Below are 25,612 nucleotides of genomic sequence, written 5' to 3'. Positions count from 1 at the left end.
TAACTGATATGTACTGACTTATCCTTGTTGGTTCCTTTTCTTTCCCCTCTGTTTGCTTGCCTTGCCAAGTGGATTCATTCTGTTGGGATTCATGGAATTGATGTCTTGTCTTTTTCTAGAATATCCTTCAAAACTTTTTGGAGTGCTTGTTTGGTGGTCATGAATTGCTTCAGGTGTTCTTCCTCATGGCACTATATTATTTCTCCATTGACTTTAAAAGATAATTTTACAGTGTGAACCAATCTGGGTTGCAGGTTGTTTTCATTTAGGGCTTAAAACACTTTACTCCAAGCTCTCCTTGACTTAAGGGTATGAGCTGAAAAGTCTGCTGTAATGCTGATGGGCTTTTCTTTATAGATGAATAGTTTCTTTTCTCTAATAGCTTTTAATAGTCTGTTCTTATGTTGAATTTCTGGAATCTTGACTATTATATGCCTTGGTGTAGTTTTTAAAATCTGATCATGGCTAATTGGAGTTCTATATGCCTCACTTTTCTGTATGTCAAATTCTTTTTTCATGGTTGGGAAGTTTTCTGCTATTATGTGAACAGGTTTTTTATGTGCTTTATACTATCAATTTTTTCTTTGATTCCTGTCAGTCTTATGTTGTTATATGCATCATCTAGCAGCTGCCAGATTGATTTTTCATGGTCCCTTGCTATTTTTAATGTCTTTCATTTGATGATCACTAACCTCAAACCTGTCTTCTAGATGATATTCTGTCCTCACATTGGTTGATTCTACTGCATATACTTTCAGCAGAATTTTTAATTTCCTGGGTATCTGTGTGAATCTGTTTATGGAATTTAGTTCTCTCCTATGTTGGACATTTATAGTTTCCATCACTTTTCTAAGTTCTTCTATTTTTTTTTTTTTTTTTCATCTGTATCTACTCTTGATTCACTAACCGTGTCCTCCATTATGGTCATCATCTCTTAGTTACCCTAAAATTATTTGATTTTTTTCTGCTAAGGCCTTATTGCTTTCTTTTCCTGTTACCATTTCATAAAGTTTAGCTAGGTGGCTTTTGACTTCTTACACCTCAATGATCCCTGGATTTGTCTTGGGTAAATCAGAGGTCTGGGGCTGCATCTTGCTTCCATGTCTTTACATTTTCTATTTCTGAAATTTGTTTTCTGTGCAGTGCTTATAAATTACTTATGGTAGGTAGTATTGTTGCTAGTATGGAGACCTCCTTGGAAATGACTACTTTTCAAAGCTAGGCTTTTGTCTTTTGGGTCTGTCCTAAGATCTTGCCTTTTTAATTTATTAGGGATGAGAAGTTGCTGCCTATTTGGCCTAGGACCCAGTTCTTTGGTGCTGACCTATGGTATCATGAATAAATCAATCAGACAATCTTAGTATTGGTAAAGAAGGAAGAACAACAGATCACAACTGTGTCACTTTGGCTAAAGTTGTACAATCAATAATAACAGCATCATGTATAGTCTAGTAAATGACAAACTGTGGTAACTGTTAATTTGCTATCTTAAACCATGGATACAAGATTTTATAGTTATATAACAAAATCTAAAATCAGAAAACTATGTACAGTACGTATCCCCTCAACAGAATGATTTTACCCTCAGGGGAGAAAGTATAAAGGGGTTTAGAGGAAAAAAATAGAGAAAAGAAGCAAAACACATTAGAAGCAAGGCTGAAGGACAAAAGAAGATTACTCGAGCTTTGGGACACTCGTGAAGAAAGCAGGAGGGAAAGAAGGAAAAGACAAAAACAAGGTCTAAACAAAACTAAAAAAACTAAAGTTCACACTCATGAAAAAACAACTAAAAATAAAAAAAAAATCTGTATTTCAAGCTTATGGTTATCTTCTGGGTCTACAGTTTTGTGTTAGTTTCCAGTTCAGAACATGTTTTCACTGTCCCTGGTAGCTAAAGGAGTAAAAGCCCAGAGCCCAGATCCATTACTGATGTTCCCAGCAGGCCTGCAGTAGAATTAGAGTGGGGTACTAGCTAATCCCAGCAAACCTCCAGTAGAAATAGGGTGGGATGAAGACTTTGGTGCTTTCAGCTCCACAGAATTTCAGGCTGATCCTTGCCTCTGGTTGTTGGGACCAGACTTGTTCAGCCTGGAACAGTCTGGGTGCCTCTTTCCAGCCTGACCTTGGCTCCATGACCCTGGATGTCTCCCCCAGTGGTGCTTTACCCAGTCACTGGGAGCCCTGAGAGGAAGCCAATGCATGGCTGCTCTGAATCCGGGTTCATCTCCCCCTCCCTAAAATGGCATGGGCCAATCTCCCTCTCCAGGGGATGCTTGGACTGGAGACACCAACTGTTAAGAGTTCACAGCATCCACTGCTCCTTTCCACTGGTGCGTTTCTCTGTGGAGGCCTCCAGGGTCCAACTTCACTGTGTCTCTAGATTTAAGCCACCTCTCTCACACAAGCTGGGAGTGAGGGAGAAAGCAGAGCTCGCCACCTCCTTTTCTGCACTGAGGTCTGTCTCTTCATTTCCCCTGTGGGCTCTAATTCTTTCTTCAGGTCCTTCTTGGGTCCTGAGGATCCACCTCCCTCCTCTTTTTCCTCCCCAGATTGTTATATCCCAGTATCTGGATTCTGAATCACAGAGAGGCTGACCCACTGCTGCTTACCATTCTAGCATCTTCTTGATGAGTCCATATCGAGTTTTAAAAGTTCTTTATATATTTTGGATAACAATACTTTATCAAGTATTTTTATAACAGTTTCTTCCAGTCTGTGGCTTGGTTTGGCTTTTTCTTGACAATGTATTATGAGGAACAGGTTTTTTTTTTTTTTTTTTTTTTAAATCAAAGCCATTGTCATATATAGGTTTTCTCCTGTGTTACCTTTTAGCAGTGTTATAGCTTTTTGTGTTATGTCTATGAACCATTTTAATTTTTTGAAGGCTGTAATGTATGTCTAGCCTTTCCTTTAATGTGATGTTATTTCCACTCACTTTGCTGGAAAAACTGTTTTCTCCCCTGTATTTCCTTGGGCAAATCCATTTACTCTATGGGTGTGATCTGGGTTCTGAGAACTGAACTCTGGATTTATTTTTGTGGTACTAGGGATTGAACTTGGGCATTTAACCCTGAGCTTTCCCAGACCTTTCAAATTTTTTTTTCTCCTTTGGAAGAAAGGGTCTGCTTAGTCAGTAAATTGTTGATTCTGGGTTTGAATTTGGTAATCCTCCTGCCTCAGCTTCTCAGAGTGCTGGTATTACAGGCATGTGTCGCTGTCCTGCCTGAATCTTATTTTTAAACTAATCAGCTCTGCTTTTTACATTGGAATATTTAATCCATTTTAAAACAATTTTTATATGAATGTTGGTCATCTTAACTGTCCCATATTTTTCTTTCTTCCTGTATTTCTCCTTTCCTGTCTTCTGAGTTAAATGTATCAAATCTTCATTGTTTTCAAGTCATGCCTGCATTATCCTTTTAGTGGTTGCTCTGTTCAATTTTTTAAATTGCTCAGATTTTAAAATTAGATAAATACATGGGTTTATGTTCAAAATTCACTCATCCTTTCTTTTGGAATATCAGTTAGCCCACGGAATGAACTTTTTATTATTGTTGTTTTTTTGACATAGGGTTTCTGTATGTAGTTCAGGGTGGCCTTGAACTCGAGATCTTCCTGCCTCAGCCTACTAAATGCTGGGATTACAGACATGAACCATAATGCCCAGCTAGAATGAACTATTTTGTTCTTGAGTCTCTGCCTTAAAATTTTGATTTTTCCATTTGTTCATTCTTCATGATCATTTTCCCAGGTGCCCTTGAATATATTTAACTAAAGTTCTGTTACTTATCAAATGCTAAGTCACTTTGGGTCCATTTGTAATGGCTATCTTTTTTCTTGATTGTGGTCCATTCTCCTCCTCCTCTGCATGACTAGTAATGGTTTTACTGTGTGAAACACACTGAATATACCTTGTATAAAGTCTAGATTATGTCATCTTCATCTTACAGAGTTCTAGTCTTAGAGTGGGACTATTTGAATCTAATCCAACATGACCTCTGACTAGTTAACTGCCTGTTTTTGTAAATGAAGTAGCCACTTATTTATATATTGTTTGTGGGTACTTTGTGCTGTAACAGCAGAAATGAATAGTTGTGACATACACTGTACATGCCTGTGTTCGCTCAGGCTGCTATAACAAAATGCCATAGACTGGGAAGTTATAAGCAACAGAAATGTATTTCTCATAGTTCTAGAGGCTGGAAGTGTAGTCAAGATACCAGCAGAGTCAAGTGTCTGTTGAGGGCTCACTTCTAGTTGATAGCACCTTCTTGCTGTGTTCTCACGTGGCAGTGAGGGCAAGGGAGCTCTCTGAGGTCTGCAGTTCTTGGTCGCAGAGCAGGAAGTCTTTTGCTAGGTCTTAGTGGTCCTTATTGTGCACGTCAGCATCCTAGTCCTTACCTTTGGTGAGTCCTTAGGCAAATTTATGTCCGCTTCCTCTGGCTTTTTTCTTGAATTCTGTCTTCTAAATTCCAGTTATTTAGTAGCCCAAACCTCTGGTGGTGCTTAACAGACTTTCCACCCATCTTGGGCCCAATCTGTGATAATGCTGGAAGATGCCAACCAAAATCCCAGGATGCTCAACTGTGTGTGATTTAACATCCTGATTCCCCCAGGGATCACAACAGTGGGCTGCTGGTGCCTGAAAAGACCTGCTCCCATGCGTTCTGTCCAGGTTTAAATGTTTTGAGAGAGAGGGCAAATATGGCACCAGTTACTTTGTACTAATAAGAAAACGCTGCTTATGCAAAACCGAAGACCCTAGATAACACAGGCTATCCTGAGGGTTCTCCTCACAGCCTTTTATTTATGATACTCATAAAGTGGTACTTTGCATGTTAGCTGGGCCCAGTTCCCTTAATCATCCCTCACAGCACAAAGTGACACACAGGGAAGTCATGGGCTCAGGCTGCAGAGCTGAGACAGTGCCCATCGTCAGGCAGCTTTGCTGTAGGAATAAATTTGCTGTTTCTCTTGACAGTGCAGAGCAGGGTCGGCAAACCTTTTGTATAAAGGGCCACACAGAAGATAGAGTTTGTAGGCCACAGTCTGTCACAGCTATCCCATTCTACTACTGTAGTATCAAAGCCACTCTTGACCATAGATAAAAAGTGACCATGACTGTGTTCTCATGTGTATGTAAACAGGCAGCAGGGATTTGGCCAAGAGCTGTTGTTCCCTGGTACAGATAAACCTAGAGAGCAAAAGCTTAAGAGCTTGAAAGAATGTTTTCCTGTTGTTTAAAGTGCTGTTTTCACTGCATGGTTCTCCTCACTGACAAAGCTGATTGTGTTCTCTCACGTTTCCTCCAAGTGACCAAAGTGGTAAAGAGAACAGTGTGCGTCCGTGTCACTGACTGCTACATTCTTCTTCATTCTGTGATGTCAACGTGCAAACTCCCTTCTCTTGACAGGCACACACCGATGAAGAACGAAGGGGACGCTGGCCACTGACTTGCTGCAGAGGGCGCGCCAGCAGCACCGTGCGGCTGGACCTGCATCGCTTCCCGCTGATGCTGCTGCTCTCCTCTGCTCAGCGCTCCTGCTAACATGGGCTGCATGAAATCAAAGCAGACGTTCCCGTTTCCTACCAACTTTGGGACTGAGAGGCAAGGTGGGAGTGAAGAAAGCTTTATGCGAGAAGAGAGGCTACGTAGGTTGTCTTCTCCACGTAAAGCCCAAGGGGACATGAAGGCACCCCCAGGGGTCAGCACTGCAGTCACGGAGTATGCAGACCGCCTATCCCGGGAGATCCTGCACGACGCCTTGCAGCAGTGGGCGTGCAACCACATCAAGTACTGCGACATCCCCTACATTGAGAGTGAGGGCCCGTGACCCTGCGGGATGTGGCACTTTGCTGAACTGTGGATAGACTTGGTGCTAGTATAAATACATGAGCCAAAAGCAAAACTGTGTAAGTGCGCGTAAAAATGTGTGTGATCACGTCACTAGCGCAGGAATACCTCGGGTGAGGTGTTTTGCGAGCAGCTCTTGTCAGCGGCCATTTGGAGCTGCTTGCTTGTGGATTCTGGTCATGGAAAGGCTGAATGGGAACCTGTAGCACCAGTAATCAGGGGTAGGTCACACCACTTTCATCCCACACAGTAATGGCATCACCAAAGAAAGCAATGAGGAATAAAAAGCCACAAGTTCCAAAAATTAACAGAAAGTTAATTTCTGTTAATGTGTATCAAAAACACTCCCAGACAGGATAACTGGCAAGAGAAAGGGACTCACATCACCGTAATCTGCAATGGGTCTTGTTTGCCAAAACCATCTGTACCAAGGATTCTGCAGGGTGAGAAAGCCGGTGGGGTCCATGCCAGAAGAGGGTCCAACTTGAACCTCAGCGCCCTAATAAGCCACCCTGTTAATGGATGATTTTGTGTATATAGTCAAACCTTGGATTGTGAGTAACTTTGGTCTGTGAGTGTTCTGAAAGACGAGCAAACATTTCTAAGGACTTTTAATTTGATAACGTGTTGCACTATGAATAGTACCTTATGGGGACTGTCACATGATCACAACTGATTCTCCCTGCTTTGATATACAAGCGCTTTGGATTAGGAGCAGAATGAATTCTTGCAAACCAAGGTTTTACTGTACAACCACCTTAAAAAGAAAAATTTATAGAGCTCTGACATTACTGTTTATTGCATTCAATTCAGAAACCATGAACTTAAAAGCCTCTTACAAAAGAAATTCAGTAAATCTTAAAAGTAGCAGAAGCCTAGCCTGCAAGGTAGAAAGCAGAAGCTAGTATTACTGGGAGCTGGAAATGATACTTCCCTGGCTCAGAGATGCCACTTGTCTCAGATTGTTTCCCGTGGGGCAGCCTCCACTCACTTCACAGGCAAGGGTTCCAGGTGTGTCACACAAGGCAGGACGCCGCTTCAAGGGGAATCTGTGTGTTGCTTTTAGGGTACAAATGCCCACAGGGCATTTTTTGCCATATACTATATTCTCATAAAGTTTTAAAAACTGTCATAGCACACTTTTAAAAAAATGAAGTATTTGAAGATCAAAGACAAAATTTAGGAGGGAAGGAAAATAATTGAGAAGATGAGACAGGATTAAGTCTCCAGGTTAGTCATCCTTTTTTTCTGTTGTTTTTTTTCTGGTACCGAGAATCGAACTCATGACCTTGTGCTTGCCAGGCAGGTGCTGTGCTGCTGAGCTAAATCCCCAGCCCCAGTTAGTCATCCTTTTCAAGATTTGCTGCACATTGACCTTGACTGGAAACTAAGCCTATATGTGTTAGGTCCTTTTATTAAGATATAATGATCCACCAGTGTCACTGAAATCTTACGGTAGAGAAAGGCTTCTGGCCTTGGAAGCAACAGAAAAACTATTTCTACTCTTACAATACTTTGAAGCCCACAGTGAAGTGAGTGACATGGGGCACCGTTCAGTTGCTTTTGGACACCGGATCCTGCAGCTTTAATTTCGCCTTGCCCTGCAATTTACACTGCTCTGCTGTATTTGAAACCTGTATAACAGGAGACCCCGTCCTGCTCAGGTGAGGATCTGCAGTCATCAGGCTAAGGCCAGAAAGTTTCCTGAAGCACAAAACATTTACAGCCTGTGAGGTGTTTATTTGAATGACTTGGACAAAAAGCCTAGATTTTTTCACTCATTTTATATCTCACATGAGCACAATTTCGCTGCAAGGTCATTTGCCACTTAAAAGATAGTTAAGTATATAAAATAATACATACTCCAGGGAGAACATGAAGCCATAAAGCAGCATGTCACAAATTGTTTTAGATTTGACAGAAATACGATTAAGGGGTTCTGGTTCCATCGGAGGAGTTTAGAGCACGTGTGCCCTGTGGCCCCCGTGTCCCAGAGGTGGAACAGGAACGCCTGGCAGGTCCACACCTAGGAGTCTCATCTCTGTCACTCTCTTGACAACGCTAGGAGTTCCTTCACCAAGCAGCAGCCCTGAACAAGGAACCACAAGGCTTGCATGATTGGTGAGTCAATGGGTAAAGCTCATGGGAGAAGAGTAAGTAAAACTAACACTGCACGTGACAGTTATGGGGGTACTATCTGGCCTCACTGGCAGTGAGAACACCTTTGATAATCAGCCTTCTTTCATGAAAAATAGGAGTGAAAGAAGCGCAATAACATGGTTCTTGCAAGAGCCACTGACACTGGGAAGGGAAATTGGTGCGTCTCCCGGCACAAGCAGCTCAGGTAGAGCTGGGGAACAGCCAAGCGGGGGATAAACAGCTTCTCCTCACGTCTGGAGACCCCGACAGCCCCACCAGCGAGCCTCCCCTCTGCTGCCCCAAGCGGCGGCCCCTCCCACGCTTCAACCGTTCAGGTCCGTGCCTCTGGCCCTATGAGCCTCCACTTTTAGTTGCCTTACAGGTTTGCAAACCACCTCTGGCTAGTAGCACAATTTTGAAGGAGACAAGAATGATTATTATCATTTTAGTCCCAAAGAAATACCTTATGTCAAACTGCCTTAGTATAAAAAATCAGCACTGAACTAGCATCCTCCTCAGTACTATTGCCACTTCATGAGACGAGGTGGAAGTATGTTATTGTATTACCAAACTTCAGGGCTCAAATGTTAGACATTGTAAGTAATGTCAGAAAGCAGTAATTTAGAAACAAAGTTCTAACAAATACATGCTTTCATCAAGATGCCCTCCCCTGCCTTTAAATGACTAAATAAGCCATGTGCACACTTCAGGAGTGTCACCTACATCTTTGTGTCCAAAACTCAACCTCTGTCGGCAAATCCCCTTTCCATAACTGCTATGGAGTGGAATATTTTTCCAAATATTTTTGTGAAAACATTTTTGTAAATATAAATTCCAGTTGCAATTAGCTATGAGTTATTTACTTGAAGCAAATTCTTTTCAGCATTGTATAATTTCAAATTTTTAACATAAAAGACTTACCATTTTCTGTACTGCTGTAAATGTAAAGTGAATCAACATCCATTTGTGTAATTTTTAAAATTATTTAGGTCTAATTTTAGAGTTTTAAAATTCTAAATGTAAACACGTCTGATTTCATAGCATCTTCATTCCAAATTTGTTGCTCAGTTTTCTGGAAGAAAATGTAAGCAGTACCTCCTGGGCCGCAACCTCTGCGTCCCTGAGGAGGATGCAGGCCTCTGCTGGCCTTTCATTCCTGCTGGCTTTTCATTCCTACACAAAGTTCTCGGTTTCTGAGGGTTGGGATGGAGGTATTATAACATCTTACAGATAAACAAGGAGCTGACCTTTGACATAAAAGTTATTCTCACCTAGAACTTTAAGATCCTTAGCCCGAACAACCTGCAGTTTCCAGCACAACTTACAAAACACCTGCCAGCAGTACCAATTACTGAAGGTATCTTAAACTGTTGTCATTGTTATTATTATTATTATTATTATTTGGTACTGGGAATCAAATCAGGACCTCATCCTTGCCAGGGAGGCACTGTACCACTGAGCTATATCCCTGGCCCATAAACTATTTTTAAATAAAAGTTTAAATTACAAAAAGCAGAGGGTGTCTTAGAGCCTGGAGTTTGTTAATGCCCCACTAGCAGCAAATACGCAAGTAACAGGGAATGATGCTTTTCTTCCCGACACGAGAAGGCGCTCTGGTTACCTCAGGGACGGCGAGGTGGAGGCAGTGGGCGGGAGACCACCTCATACACACATCTTGTCTTTGCCCATGAGTTCCCATGTTCATAAAAGGAACTCATCTGCTAAAATAACTGTTCCTTAAAATACACTCAAAGAAGAAATGTCCGTGAGCACTTATATAGCATCCTCCCCCCAAATTTAAGATCTTTTTTTAAATCTATACCTAGGTTTGTTTTACTAACATCTGAATCATTACTGCAAGCTAAATACAAGGTTCCCACTTCAATTAGAGGTAGCTATTTAATCTCTAGAGACATTTGGATTTTCCCTTTTTTTGAGACAGGGTCTCACTAGGTAGTTCAGGCTGGCCTAGAACTCTCAACAATCCTCCTGCCTCAGCCTCTCGAGTGCTGGGATTACAGGTGTGCACCACCACGCTGGCCTGTCTTCTAAAGTAGGGTTTGGCAAATTTCTTCTGATGAGGCTCAGACAGTAAGGATTTCAGGCTTTGTAGATGATACGCATCCTGCTGCCAATACTCAAAGCAGTCACTGATAACACAAAAGCAGATGGTGCAGCTATGTTTCCATAAAGATTAATTTATGGACACTGATATTTCAGTTATTACAATGTTCACAAGTCATGAAGTATTAATCTTGATTTCTTTCCCAACCATTTAAAAATAGAAAACCTATCCTAGTTTGCAGGCTAGATAAAAACAGACAGCAGGCCAGGTTTGGCCCATGTGTTATACTTTGCCAACCCTTGCTCCAAAATGTGTGCAGTACTTTGAAAGAACAGTCACCTCAGAGTATCAAATCACTGCTTCCCAGTGGTTTAAAATAGTTATCCAACGCTTCATCAGTCATTTCTTTTAGATTAGCCGGTTTCCACCTTGGACTCTGGTCTTTATCAATTAAAACTGTCAAAAAGAAGATACAGCTGTCAGAAGATGCAGATATTGGGACATTTCTTCTGGTACTATCAGATTTTAATTACTGAACTAACAGAAACTGTCTGGTACAGGTGTATTTTTCTATAGCACATCTTTCTTGCAGAGTTTACATTTTGTATACGTTCTATTTTTCTTCCAAATTCAATCCTCAGAGAATCTAAACAGATAATATACTTTGGTTATCCAGAGTAGGTGTTTCTCCTCTCTAACCTTCATGCCTTCAGCTTTAGAGAAGCCTGCTGAATTAATCCAGCAGTTTAATTCTTTTTTCCTGCTTCAGATAAAGCTTTAAATAAAATCTCCATGCTGCAAAACAGCTGACACCAGTGTTTGTGTGGCTTAAAGGGAAGGAACAGGGTCCAGCTCTGCAACCTCCTCCACATTTGGTTTGGGAGGAGAACTAAGCATGTAAGGTGGAGGGGAGACTTCAGCCTCTGTTAAGTGTGGAGACTGCTGTTCTGCGAATCCTCGAGTTCAGAGAGCTCCAAATTTAAAAATCAGACCTCAGTCAGGTTACCCTGAAACCTTCTACTTCTCCTATTTCAATGTGGTCATCACTTAGTGTACCACATAATATCCCCACAGGACCGAGAGCATGAAGCAATCTATTACCACTTCTTCAAAACTAAAAAGAGTACTCTGATTTCATGGTTGGGACGGTACACTACCGTGACACAAATGCTATTGGGGAAACTGGGCGGATCTCAATATTCTCTCACACAACTGTGTGAATCCACAATTATCTTTGAAAAGTACAGCGGTGGTAGCAAATCTCAACCATGCTAGAGTGTGCAGAAGTCCAGTGAAGACTGGGAACATTCAAATACACAAATTACTGAGAACTGGAAACACCCAGTTGAACTGTTAAAAGGCCAAACAGTTAAGCCTGCGTGCAGGTGAAGGGAAGAAAGCTTTATACATAATTAAATGTGGATACTGGAGGGTGCTTTTTATTTCTTGATGGGGTCTACATTGCTCAGGCTGATCTCAAACTTGTAGGTTCAGAAGGTCTCCCTGCCTCATCCTCTCCAGTAGGTGGGACTACAGGTAAACAGCATCAGTGCTGGAGGTTCCTCAGGTGTGGCTGTGTGCTGTGGGGCTCTGGGTGAGACGAGCAGTGATGTTAAACACTGATGTTCTGATCACTACCAATTTGAGTTGGATATTCCCTGGGCAGCACAGACAGTCACCGTGGGACTCTCCTGCCATGAGCGTTTCTTCTGCGTTAAGTCTTCTGGCCAATACGGTCTACCTCCTTGAGGTTCCAATGAGGGACAACAACAGACTACAAATCAGATGTGGTGCTATTTGATTTCAAGCTAACAGATACTTTCGCCCAGAGCAGACATGCATTCTGGCCGTGCAGCAGCTCCGGGAGGTCTCCTGAGACCCCCAAGCTCCATGCAGGAGCTGCTCCGCTCTGTAAGAGCTTCCATCCTTTCTTGCTTCCGTTACCAGAAAACGTGCTTTGGATTTTAAGAGTAAGAATTTTTCAGCAACTGTTTCCCTAATTTGCTAACTTATTTTATAGTCACTAAATTGTAACAAGAATACTAGTTTTACAAGTTATAAATCTTTCTGAATAGAGAGAAAATGTTTTCTCTCATTAAAAAGGTAGTTCATAAGCACTTTCTGCTTGATTTCAACTTTTTTCGTAAAAATAACAAAGTATAATAACTTTTCTTTTGAAGGAAGGCTGCAGTAACAACCAAGTACCACAGCACTCACACCCTCCTACAACCAGGGGCTAGGCTCTAATCCCAGTGGAACGAGAATCTGCAGGAAACTGGTGTGGAAAACATTGCTTTAATTGGTTTCTACACAACATACAGCCATCTGCTCTGACTCAACCCCTTGTATCCTCCAAAAGGGTGTGAACCCAGTGCTTGTTTCTGGTGTCATATTGTGACAGAAATTAAGAGAATTCTACAGCAGGGATTGGTATTTAGCGAAGCTTAGATTCAGAGATCAAACTTTTCATTCACACAAAGTCTACCCAGGGCTGAGGCTCTCTGTGACAGAGCACTTGCCTAGCTTGTGTGAGGTCCTGGATTCAATCCCCACCACCGTAGAAAAAGTAATAGTTTGCTAGGAAAAAAAAGTCAGTGACTTCACCTGCTTTTTAAAAATATGCCAGCTTTGGTGAGGATAAGCAAAATAGACAGCATAATGTCACATGTGTTTTTCACAGCAGAGTTCAACTGTTCAGGCATAGGCAAGGAGGCAGGAGGCAGGGTCCGCCTGCCGCTCCATTTAACCAGCACAGTACAAAAGGGGGAAGAAGGGAGGGTGACCTGAGGGCTTTTTACAAGGAAATACAAACTTTTCAAAGGCCTCAGAAGCAATTCACAAGCTCATGAGGCAGTCACTTGACTGCAAGAGCAGGACTGCTTTGGACCTGTAAGTAAATGAGGGAGCAGGGGCCAAGTTAGGTGAGCTTTAAAAATAGTATTAGTTTCAAAGACTGACTTCCTTCTACATTCCAGATGGTTATATTTTATTTTTTGGTGCTGGGAATTGAACCCAGGGCCTTACACATGCAAGGCCTGGGTTCTACCACTAAGCTGCATACCCTGCCATTTTTAAAATGTTATTTTGAGATGGGATCTTGTTAAGTTGCCTAAGATGGGCTCGAACTTGTGATCCTCTTGCCTCCACCTCCTGAGTAGCTAGGATTACAGACATGGGCCACTGCACCTGGCTGTAGCTGCTTATATTTTAAGACACACAACTTTGCAATCTTTATTAAAGTTTAGCTGTCACTAATACAACTGTCATCTAGCCAGGCATTGTGGCGCACATCTGTAATCCCAGTACTCGGCAGGCTGAGGCAGAAGGATCATCATGAGTTCAAGGCCAGCCTGGGCTACAAAGTGAGCTCAAAGCCAGCCTCAACTGCATATCGAGATGCTGTCTCAAAAAAAAAAAAAAAAAAAAAAAAAAAAAAAAACAAGAACCTGTCATCTTTAACAACTTATGCTCACAAATCCTACTTCCCTGGTAAGCCATAAAGAAACACAACTCTGTCACTTACCAGCTCTAACACCTTCATGAAAGTCATGATGACCCTGCAAGCAGATCAAGATCAAACAGGGTGATTCTGGGCATGTGTTCCCGGTGAGCCCCTCCTCCACCGAGACCCGCGCCCCCACCGTCCCGTTCCGTCCGCTCCAGCCCCTCCCCTCCTCTCCCCCTCCTCTACAGCGTCCCGGCAAAATCCCCACCACGGACCTCTGCTTGTGCCAGAGCAGCTTTACCTTGCTGTAGAAAAATCATACAACTGTGAGCAGCTGTATTTAAAATTCATGGCCACAAATCTTACAAGGCAGAGAAGCACATTTGAGGCCTACTGTGAGTCCCAGTGTCTCAAAGTGAGGACCCTGGCCCTCTGCTGAGTCGCTTAACTTCTAACCTCCTCAAGTTGACACGAAGAATCAACCATTACACTCAGCTAAAGACTTAACCTCGTTCCTCGGTTAAACAAAAAGAAACATCCTCACGTCCTCACCGCTGAAACGCCTGCAGGGAGCCGCCTGCCCGGGCACAGCGCCCAGCCTCGGTGAGCTCTGGGCGCACACATCCGGCCCCCCACAGGGCGACCGGAAGAACCTGTCCCTTTCTCCTCACAGCGCCCCTGCTGGACGCTCCTCCACTTCCGCTTTTTCGGGTCTGCACTCAGCAGTCAGCCCGCTCTTCTCCAAGGAATCCCATCCACCCTTCAATGCCATTGCTTCACTCTGCGTCCTCCTTCCTGGCTTCATCGTTTTTCTCTTCAACATTTATACTGATACAGTACAGATTTTATGTATTTATCTTATTTGCATTTTATTTCTCCACTATGAAGTAAGCAGTTCCAGGGAAGGGATTTGTCGGTTTTGTTTACCCACAATAAACCTTGGTAACGCATGCTAACTACCCTTGTTGAGATAATAAAAAAAAAATCCCTGGTGTTTTTAAAGGGTTAAGGTCCTTCAGCCTTAAATCTTTAACCCGCATCTCTGAGCTCCAACTCCTGATGCATCTGCTCCCTCAGCCCCATGGCATCCTCCCAGTCTCCTTCCTGCCCCCCTCCTCTCCAGCATCACCCCCTCAGTGGCCCTAGGCCACCACTGTCTCCTACCTGGTCACTGCAGTCAATCCCTCTGGTTCCTCTATCCAGTCCTGAACCCTTTCAACCCTCTCTTACACAGCAATGATTACCTTCTCAGGACAAATGGGATAAAACCGAATGAAAACCCGATCACCCCCTGCTTTAAAACCACGAGGTCACTCAGCATTCTATTTCTCACCTTCAGGTCCCCGATGAGGCGACATCTCAGTGATGTCCCCCCAGTCTACTTATTTCAGCTGGGTTTTCCTTTGCTTCCCGCACTCCATCCTGTCCCTGTGTCGTCCTCTTCCATAACCAAGCCTGTGTGTGTGTGTGTCTTTGAGCACTTACATAAGTTCCAGTTACCATATTTTGGTTAGCTGTTCTTATCATCTCAGTAAACTAAGCTGCATACAACAAAGGACTGTGCCTATGTTCGGCGCCCCGACCCTAACACCTCGGACGATGCCTGGCTCCGAGCTACCGCAGCTGTGGAGGGAGGGAGGAGCACTGGGAGTACCACGAAGGTGGACACCAGCCAAAGAACATCTGGTTCCAAGCACCTTGTTTCTGCCATTCAGCAGCTGCGGGCTACTCCTCTCTGCTACACTTTTTGCATCTGTCAAAGGGGATGACTGTCCCAGCCTTCCAGAGACAGAGTCTGGTTTCATGGGAGAAATGTAGGTAAGATGCTGGGCGCATACCTGCACATAACAAGCATTTACTCCACTGCAGCTGCCACTGATGTCCTCCAAGGAGGACGAGAGTTGTATTGCCAATTAGATGAGCTACCTTCAATATCTCAATAACTATTTCAAGACACGGAAGTCATTTAGGGATGTCTGCTTTCTGGTTATTAGGCCAAATACTCCCTTTTGACCAAGTGTTGATGAATCTAAATAATATAACTTCTTCAGGGTTCTCTGAACATAAGAAATGATTCTGCCTTTAAAAATTTAAAATGGAAACAAAAGAAACCAAGCCGCTGGAATTCTTCACGACATGAATGCATTCCTGTGATTGCTAATTATACTATGATGGTACTTCCAATGTTATACAAGACATGGACAGACTAATAACTTCCCCTTGTGCATTATACATCTCTGCCTGTTTTTAAGTCATAGTTCTGACTTTACCAATACAGGAATTTGGATCTAGAGTGTTTATGCTTCTTGCCCCAGGTCACAGAAACCACGCTTGAAGAATGGTTACTTTCTATTCTGAATTCCACATGAGGTTAGAGACCTTCTTAGGCGTACATGCAAATGTAATTGCTATTTCCTGAAGGTTTAACAGCAATCTGGGTAGGAGTATTTCAGCACACCTAAAGTTAACTGGCATGTTTGTTTTCATTTACATTCTGTCTTTTACATGGTCTACAATGAACATACATTATTTTCCTAAGTACAAAGTGACAATACTTTTTAATCAGAATCCTTACCACACACATCTGACTCAGCCGATATTCCATGGTGAATACTTCCTGCAAGCTCTTTGAAGCCCCCTCGGTGAGTTGCCTTAGTGTGATCTTTAAGGATGTTGGAGACATTTTATTAATCACCTTTGGGGGAAAAATACTAGTTATAGCTCAACAGCTCCATTATTTATAATAAACTAACTGAATTTCTATGTAAGTCATTAAAATATAGCCCTTAGAATTTCCATGATATGCCAAAATCTCATGAAAGAGATTGTAGCCTAATCCTGACAAAGCACCAAAAAAAATTTTTTCTAGTCTGTTACAAATAAATTCTGTACCTACAAATTTATACATCTACATTTGGAGTCTGCCTAGCATAAACGATCATCCCAATGAGCTAAGCACTTAAGTATACACACCATAAGCCACTAATACCCCAGAGGAACTTCATCTTCATCTAAGGTAAGGCAGTGAAGGAGTAGATCTGCACAGTCTCATCAGGAAAGAAGGAACATTCACAACTGAGAGCTGGGCTGCGGTCAGGGCTCAGCAGTACCTGCCGGGCACATTCGAGCCCTGGCCTCAATCCCCAGTACTAAAAAGCACTCCGTACAACTTAGCAGCAAAAGTTCCCCTGAAAATCCAATTTGGAAATGGGGAGAAGACTTGAATTGGTATTTCTCCAAAGAAGATACACAAATAGCTAACAAATACATTAAAAGATGATCAAAATCAATAATTATTAGGAAAATGCAGGTCAAAACTATACTGAGCTATTCCCTTGTCACCATTAGGACAGCTCCTATCAAGAAAACACAAAACAACAGGTGTGATGCCGATCTGAAGAGACTGGGACCCTCATGCTCTTGGGGGAACAAAGAGCAGCTACAGCAGAGACACTACAGTGACCCCCTGGAAAATGAAAAGCAGGATTACCACACCATCCGGCAATTCCACTACGGGGGTGAGGAGACCCACAAGTCTGCAGAGAGACATGCTCAAATTGTCATCAAAAATCCATTGACACACCTTTGAACAAGCCACTAACCACTCGTGTTAACCTCAGAGTTACTTAGGTTTTTGGTGCGCCTGTAGCTCACATAATTGAAGGGACCCTGTAACTGAGCTCCGTCAAGGAAGGCTGAGTTTTCTGACCACTCATCATGTTCTTCCTGGCAGATACTAATATTTTGGAGCCACGTTCATTCACTAGAGCTGTGGAAATACTTTGGGAGCTCACTACAGAGCACCGGGACTCCTCAGAGGCTTCCCAGCCTTAAGACCTCAGCACACTCTGGGGAGACGAGCCATGCATCCATCATTACCTGCAACTGTTCCAAGGCAAACGGTGAACCATCTTGCTGTAAGTTTTCAATAATCTCCTCCACAGTATTGGCTGAAAAGCACCTACAAAGCAGCAAACACTTGATTTCACCAATGTGCAACTAACTTCCTATTTCTAAAATGTGAACGGGTCTGCACACAGGTTACCCCAGCCCCATTTCAATAAGGAAGAAGTTTCCAATTTATTTTACAGAGTAATGAAATAGAACATACTTCCCTGGGTAAGGATGTTTGTAGTCTATAATTAGTGAAAAATAAGTCCTAAATCTTTTCTTTCTCTTTCTTACATGGATGGTGCTAATATATAAATAAATATCTCAACTATGCGAAAACATGCTTCTAAAATGAAGAGAAGGAGGTATCACTTTCTAATACTTTCTTCCTCTTCTTTCCTTAGGCTGCTGTCAGTTTAAGTCACTGCAGACATTCACCTTTAAATAATTTAATCATTACTTTCTAGCCCCTCTTCCCACTTTAAAAAAAGAGACATTTTGCATTAAAAGAATTAGTACGGAAGGTTGCCAAGTATAGCTTATTTTAAAGTTAAGTGAAAATAAAAGCACTACGCTACCTGAACTCAGAATTTGATGCATAACCGAGCACAACGTAAGTATAATTTCAGTAAATTCAACTTAATATAGTCTTTCCAAAGGAACAGATATAATTGAGATCTCCTTTAAAGTACCTGTTTATTTTGTCCATATGTTCCTCAAGTATAAAAGGTTTGTCTTGATCGATCTTGGACTGTTTGAAAAGAAATAAAGTAACTCAAATCTTTTTAAAACTCATAAAATGTCACATTTAATGATATACTTTGTGATAGATTTTCACTTTCACTCAAATTACATCTAACGGTGTCATAAATAACCATCACCATATGCTCAAGATTGAGACAGTACGTAGTACTCCAGCTCTTAAGCACCAAAGGCAAAACGTGTTCTTGTATTTTTATTTATGCCGCTATGAGCTTGCAGGGGCTCTGAGAGCTCACCCTGCCAAATTCCCACCCAGCCTAGAAGTTCCCATCACCCTCCCGGTATCCGGCAGCTCCGAGCTGCAGCCAGGGACGGCGCCTGGCAACCGGGTCACAGCCCTCGCTGTCCGGCCCCTCGTGTTTGTGCTTCTACTTCATCTCTTTCCCCTTAATCATCCGGCACACGGCACAGCTCTGCGCACTGTCCCACTCCAGGCGCTTCCTGTGACCACGTCCCGGTCACCGAGGTAATTCGGGAAGTAAGGACTGCACACGGCAGCTACGGTTGGGGCTGGATCACACCCAAGCCCTATTCATTTCCCTAATTTATTTTTCTTAGTTTTAAGTCAATTTGATCAAAATGCGGTCAAGATTCTCATCCAAATCACTGAGAAAAATAAGTCCAAAATGACCTCCCTTGACCACGTCTTACACATGGAGCAGAACTCTTTGGGAAGCCACTTCAGCCCCAAGCACCACAACAGGGGTAAGGTCAGTGCGCGGACAGCCCCGGACGGAGCCCCCTCCGTCTACTTCCTGCTCATCGCACTGAGGGTTCAAGAGGCCCCGGCCACGCACTGCAGTTCTTCAATTCTGGGTAATTTTTTGTGCTATTTCTCTAAATATTCCTTTACCTCATCTTCTCTGTAGTGAATTCTTAACAGTTAGGTACACTTGGTTCATGAACTCAATTCTTTTCATTTTTCTAGTCGAAAACCAAAGTGGATGAGAACCGAATCTAATTTCCCCATTGTTAGGTTCAACACTGAACCTAACCACTGAATTTGACTCGGTTCTCATCCCATTCAGTTTGTGACTGGAACCGAGGAAAGAATTTAATTTCTGGATTGGACCTCCACACTGCATCTTATTATCTTTTTTTCCCCTTCTCTTAAGCGTCTCTCTTCAATTGTCAATTTTAATCCATCTGTTGTGGGGTTTTCCCATGTTTGCTGCCGTATCTTAAATTTCCTGTTCTTCTCATTATAACATGTTGTTCCTTAGGTGATGGATCTTCTCTCTCTGCAGAGAACAGTTACAAGTTTGTGGAGGTGCTTTCTTTTCAGTTTCCTCTTCTCCTTGCACTGTCTGCTATCATTTCTCGCCTTATTTGTTTTGCCCCAGCAACACTTGTCTTTCTGTGAAGGATAGGAAGGCTTCTGTGTAACATCAGCGCGTAGGACTATCAATACACGGCGCGTCTAAGACCGTCACTCAAGTACCGACGTGTAATTACGGCACTAGGACTGTCAGCATCTACGGGGTTTCTTTCTTATTCTTCCCTTGTTTTGACCTGGGCATCAGGTGGCCCACGGGCTCTGCAAGCCAAGTGTCCAAGGGCTGCAGGTCGTCCCTTTGGGTGCACACGCCCTCTCTCCACTGTAGCACCTCACCAACCTGCCCTGACCTGTCCGCTTGGGAAGTCAGTTTCTGCTCTGCTGCTAGGCTAGGAGAAGATGGCCACTCTTGGTTGGATAGGATGAGGACTTTTGAAACTCTAACTGCTGCTTATAAAAACTTGTAAGAAATCCTATTTTTCTGCCCTAACCCACTTCCCAGTCTTTCTCCTTTTTCTTGGCAGTGCTGGGGATCAGAGTCGGGGCTTGTCCGTGCTAGGCCAACACTCCATCTCCGTCGCTGACTCACTCCCCAGCCCTGCACGCCTGTCTTCAGAGACGCCTGGCTCCTTCCGAAAGGTCTAGAGCAGGAGCCGTGCGCTTCTTGCCCACTGCCCTCCCTGAGGAACGATTTTGGCATCTCGGGGCTGTGAGCTACCCTCAACCTTCTGCTTCTCCTCTCTAGCTTCCAAAATACTGACATTTCACGTCTGCCACTGTCTCCTCCTCTATTCTGTTTGACTTGGTGGATTTATGCCTTGTTTTATTCCCCTATTAAATTTTAGTGGTGTTTCAGGAAGAAGCATGAATTCATCATCACGATATGCAACTAGATTTTGTGCAGTGTTTTTAGAGTCTTGGCTTTTATAGGAAAATTTCAGCTAGATAACGTAAGTAAGGAATGAAACGTGCTCTGTATTTTACTATTACAGATACGGACACCTTTCACTCAGCAGCTCTACAGCTAGTGCCAGCACTGCACCCTGCAACAGAGATGCCATGCTGCACGGTGACAGCCTTGGCAAGGCCCAAGCACAGCCCCTGCGCTGGAGCCCAATAGGGTTATTTTGTCTTGTCGCTGCTATTTGCCAACAGCTCACTCCTTCCCCAGGCGTAAAACCCTGAGGCAGAACACGGCGGGATTACCTCTGCGTGGTAGGTTCCCAGGACTTCAGCAATGTTTTCTTTGGAAGGAGACTTCAAGGCTAACAAATCTTCCTCTAACATGGGCAACTAAAGAGAGGGAGAAAGGAAAACATTAGAAACTCCACAGAAACACAGAAAGCTACCGAATAATCTTATTCTTTTCTAGAATCCTTGTCTCAGAATGCTGATGCTGTCTCTCCAGCTGAGCCCCGAGAGAAATGTGCCGAGTACAGGGCACACCCTGGCCTGCATGGCCAGTGCTGCCTCAGTTAGAACGGACAGTGACGGAGGGAACTAAGGAGCACCCCGCATCCACGTCCAGAACACTTCTGGCCCCAACCATCTCAGATAAAAGATACTGACCCTATGTCGCAAGGAAAGGTCTGATTCATAAATATTGATTTACAGTGCTAACTTGGTGCATGACACTTTTGTTTGTGAACAATTTTGGTTTTTTCACAAACAAAAGCATTCGGTGTAGGGCCTCGCTGGTCTCTCGATGTACCCCGGGGAGGACCGGTGGCAGGAATGAGGAAAAGATAGACAAGAGACAGAGCTGAGGTCAGGTGGAGGCCTCTTTACCGGGTGGGCAAGAGGACTGAACCACAACAGTAGGGGCGTTTACTTACACCTTTGCAAAGTTAGTGTCATGAGACGCAAGGTTGCTAGCAAGCAATGACTGAACTGTCCAGGCAGGATGCTTTTCTCAAGACTGAGTAGCGTGACTGCTTGAGGCGCTCTGGCTCTGTCCCGCACTCACACATATGAACAGCTTCCAGCTCCAGCTGCTCCCAACAATTTGGCAAAACTTTGTTTCTGTTTGCAAACTCTACAGCAGATGACAAACAGGACCACCGCCATCTTTTCCAAAACCACGGAACGAACTAAGTTCGTGAACCGAGGTACCATCACCAGTGCACGTTAATTTTAAGTAAGCTCGCCACACATAGCTAGAGGCCACTGTAGTCCCCATATAGCTGTGTACTAACAGCCCGACCCCCTCCACCTGAACCCCATGGTCCGTCCTACAGCCAAGGGGACGTCCTGCTGGCTCCCTGTCCCCGTGGTGCATCTATTCAGCCTGGAGTGCCTTTTCCTGACAACACGCGCCTTAATGCCAGCCAAACTGCACCCTTGAGAAAAAAGATTTAGTCCTTTCTTACAGGAAGCTCTTCCTCCTTTCAGCGCTGAGGACTATCTTTGCACAGATCCTGTTCCTACACTTATCACACTGTACTCTGCCAGATGAGACAGATGGTGGTTGTCTTAGTTACTTTTCTCTCATTGCTGAGACAAAATACCCAACACCCAAGGTTAAAGGAGGGAAGGTTTATTTAGCTCACAGTTTGTGGAGGTTTCAGTCCATAATTGGTTGGCTCTAAGGCAGGGTGGCACATGGCAGAGGGACAACCGTCCACTGAAGCAGAAGATACCAAAAACAGGAGCGAAAGGGGCAAACAAGCCTTTCTTCCCCTTTTACCTTATCCAGACTGCTGGGGTTAGGGCGGCGCCAATCCAGTCAGTGGACTGATCCAGCAGTCATTCACCCGGCCTTCATCCCGGCATTAAACCATGAACCAATCACACACTCTACACGCAGCTACCTCTGAAAAAGCCCCTCTAAAAGTGCAGGGAGCTTTGGGGGACATCTAGGCACAAACTGTAACAGTGATTTACCCTCTGGGCCCACCTCTAATCCATCCTCAATGCGTACTACTCATTTTTATGTCTGCTAGAGGCCCTGTGAAGGGCGGTTTGTCTGCTGTAGATACTTTCTCCTCCCCTTATCTAAATTCCACTGTGATCACGGGTGGCCCTGCCTGATGGACAGTGGAGAGTCACGCTGGCCTCCCGGTTCAGCACAAGGCAAGGAGGAGACAGCTGCCTACTCCGTGTGTCTGAGGATGCCCACAACATGAGACAGACCTGAAACTTCAACTGGTGACACTGACAGGAACAACCTTCAGTCTCCCACACTTCATATAATTTTCAGCATCCGTAACAGTGTGAGGAACAAGACCAAGGTTAACTGACATAAACTTTCACAGCTATTTTATAACCTTCGAAGAGAATTCTATTAGCAGCTTATCAATACATCTTTATGTTATCCATCTGTTTTACTTTGATGGTTGGTAGGCCAGAGAGGATTCATGAGATTAAAGAATTATAATTTGTTAACAATCCTTAGGGATTTTTATAATAGTCCAAAGGTCCAGTGACCCAAAGAGAAGCATGTTAGGAGCAGACACATGGATACAGTAGTCCATCCTGTGTAATGTAAGTGATTCAAAGAAAAATCTGGTCGCTTCTTTAAAAAAAAAAGCATAACACACTATGTCCTAAATTTAAGAATATTAAGTAAAAATCTGCACATTACTGTATGAAAGTTACTGGACTGAGCATGTAGCATAATTTTTCTATTTAATTTTTGTAACGGCTCTTCCCTTTGCCTGAAACAGCCTCCTCTCAAGATGAGCTACCCTTTGAAGATCACGTGCTTCCTGGGGAGGGGACAGCACTAAGAACGGAGCACACCACCCAGCGCAGACTGGTCAGCTGGTGTATCCGCCTGCCCATGTGGCTCAGGAGCGAAGAGCCAAGTTAGTCACAGTAAGCTGTGCCAGCCAAAGCAGAATCAACCCTAGGTCTCCTGCTGAAAATCCTGGGGAGAAAAACCATCTCAAAATTCCTTGTGTTATATATAACACAAGGAATTTCCACTATTATGATAATATTGTGATCCTCATCTTGCAGCTGGGAAAACTGAGAGGCTAAATTCAAGCTAGAATCATTTATTTACTTACTTACTTACTTACTTACAAACTCAGGACCTTGGACTTGCCAGGCAGGAACTGTGCCATTGAACTATATCACTGGACCTTCAAGCTATTTGTAAACTCTGCCACTGTGCTATGCTTTACTAAGAAAACTGGCCATACTGTAAAGGAGAGGGAGGGAAAGGGGGAGGGAAGGGGGGAGAGGGGGAGGGGGAGACAGACAAGCAAGTGAGCAAGCAAGTGAGCTCGGCATGGTGGGTATGGTGGTGCATGCCTATATCCCCAGCATCTGAGAGGCTGAAGCAGGAGGACTGCCCTCAGTTCAAGGCCAGTCTGAACTGCATAGTAACACCCCATCTCAAAAAGCAACAACAAAAAAAGATAAAGATAAGTAACATGTATCCTTGTAGCAGATATGGTTTAGAAAAGTCCTATGACCATCTTTTACAAATGCAGTTATTATAAATTACCCACAACGAAACTCACAACCAAGAGACTCTTTTAAAAATGTGTTTACAAAAAGGCAATCTTTTTACATATTAATTTCAATTTTATATATTAGAATTTGTTAAGGCAGGTATTACTTTTTTTAATAGACTCTATTCATTACAAATATTCATTGAAGGTAGGAGGTAAAACGGCCCGAAACCAGTTATCATTACCTCTATTTTACTTGAGGAAACTGAGAATCCGGAAGCTTATGCACTATTCCCCAGGTCACACAACTCGACATATGCAACAGGTCAGGGTTCGCACTGTGTCTACCAAAAACTTGTGATCTTGACCACTCCCACTGCCTCCACACACAGTTACCTTTCCAGAATCTACGAAGTGCGTAGCAATTCCTGCTCTGTGTACATCTCTTCCTTTTAGTCTGAATCCTGTCAGTCCAAGGAAGTAGCCCAGTCTTCCTTGAAGTCTTGGCAAGAAATAACCTCCACCCACATCAGGGAATAGTCCTGTAATTAAACACACAGAAGGCTGTAACAACAACTCAAAGAAAAGATGACTCTGACCGCTTCACAATGGGTCACATGACCACATCTCTGTAGGGTTTCATGTATCTTATCATTGTTACTAAGCTAAGTACAATGCAATCAATGTCACAAAAAAACTTGCTGTAATTGTGCTAACTTAACTTTTCACAATCTTCATGTGTCATTTCTACGGAAGTCAGCAAAATGATGGCCCAATGTGTTATATATATATAATATATATTTTTAAATATATTTTTTATACTTATGTATTAGTCAGTGATGCTAGCTAAATTTTCTTGCCACTAATTTACCTTAGGAATCTCTGACATAGATAAAAATTGACAAAATATTTTCTTTCCAAATTACAAACATAGCAAAACATAGATCCTACGTAATCTAAGGGTAATTATGGAAACATTCATTCATACCATTTAAACTATCTCTCAAGCTTAATCATCTATTGTTTTAGGAAATTAAAGATCGGACCACTAGTTCTATTCAATGATTTGTACTTACTCTTTTCTTAACCATTAGTATTTTCAAAATTCTTCCCCTACTGGCAGCAACTGAAAATAGCATACATATGAGTGTATAATTGCCAAGTGCCAGTGTATAATTTTTTGTTTTTTACAGCACCCTTGACAATTGTGACCCTGTTTTATAATCCACATAGCTATTCTAAGGGTGTCTGATTTAATTAAGTCGTGATAAAAACATATGCCTTCAAATTATTTCCAGTTCTGCTTGACAAAAAGTTCCTAGGTTCAAAGGAATACGAATGCTCTCAGTAGATCAAACAGCTAGGTCTGAAGCCAACCTCCTGACCTCCCCCTGTTCCATGTCACCTACCCACAAAAGGAACAACGACCTACCCAACACCCTCACTGGTGCTGTTCCTTTAGCCCCCATGGTCACTACGCCGGACTAATTCTCCTCAGCTCCTTCCACAGCTGCCTGCTTCTTTCGGATTACAACCATCACCTTTACCCAAGTCTTCCAGGCCCTTCACCAGCCCTTGAATGACGTCTCCTACTAGCCACTCACCGAACTCCAGCCGCTCTGGTCTTCCCTGCCCAACGTTCTCCTCCCTCCCACCTCAGAGTCTCTCTGGTGACTCTCCCACCCACCCACCACCAGCCTTTGCCACCACTGCTTCCTTCCGGTCTCCCTCGCAGCTCCATCTCATTCGCTTGGCCTCTGAGCACTGCAGAGCCTGGGCT

The 25,612-nt window shown here is 43.3% G+C and overlaps 2 protein-coding genes across 4 annotated transcripts in view; one reads left to right on the top strand and one right to left on the bottom strand.

Annotated features, from left to right (window-relative positions):
* Positions 1-5,909, top strand: part of LOC102003714 (chromosome unknown open reading frame, human C2orf88) — a 50,016-nt gene extending 44,107 nt beyond the window's left edge. For all 3 annotated transcript variants that reach the window (XM_005373309.2, XM_005373308.2, XM_005373311.2), the window contains one exon: positions 5,414-5,909. In XM_005373309.2, coding sequence (XP_005373366.1) covers positions 5,550-5,834 — 285 coding nt within the window. In that variant the 5' untranslated portion in view covers positions 5,414-5,549 and the 3' untranslated portion in view covers positions 5,835-5,909. The remainder of the gene's footprint in view (positions 1-5,413) is intronic.
* Positions 5,910-6,631: 722 nt separating this feature from the next.
* Hibch (3-hydroxyisobutyryl-CoA hydrolase) overlaps positions 6,632-25,612 on the bottom strand; it is a 44,355-nt gene continuing 25,374 nt past the window's right edge. The window contains exons 8-14 of the mRNA XM_005373307.2: positions 24,229-24,374; positions 20,639-20,725; positions 18,087-18,145; positions 17,383-17,464; positions 16,079-16,198; positions 13,582-13,615; positions 6,632-10,514 (exon numbers count right to left, since the gene is read on the bottom strand). Coding sequence (XP_005373364.1) covers positions 10,399-10,514; positions 13,582-13,615; positions 16,079-16,198; positions 17,383-17,464; positions 18,087-18,145; positions 20,639-20,725; positions 24,229-24,374 — 644 coding nt within the window. The 3' untranslated portion in view covers positions 6,632-10,398. The remainder of the gene's footprint in view (positions 10,515-13,581; positions 13,616-16,078; positions 16,199-17,382; positions 17,465-18,086; positions 18,146-20,638; positions 20,726-24,228; positions 24,375-25,612) is intronic.

The sequence above is a fragment of the Chinchilla lanigera genome, unplaced genomic scaffold (genome assembly GCF_000276665.1).
Source record: "Chinchilla lanigera isolate Chin_1 unplaced genomic scaffold, ChiLan1.0 scaffold00002, whole genome shotgun sequence".
NCBI lineage: Eukaryota > Metazoa > Chordata > Mammalia > Rodentia > Chinchillidae > Chinchilla > Chinchilla lanigera.
This window is presented reverse-complemented; position numbering and strand designations above follow the sequence as displayed.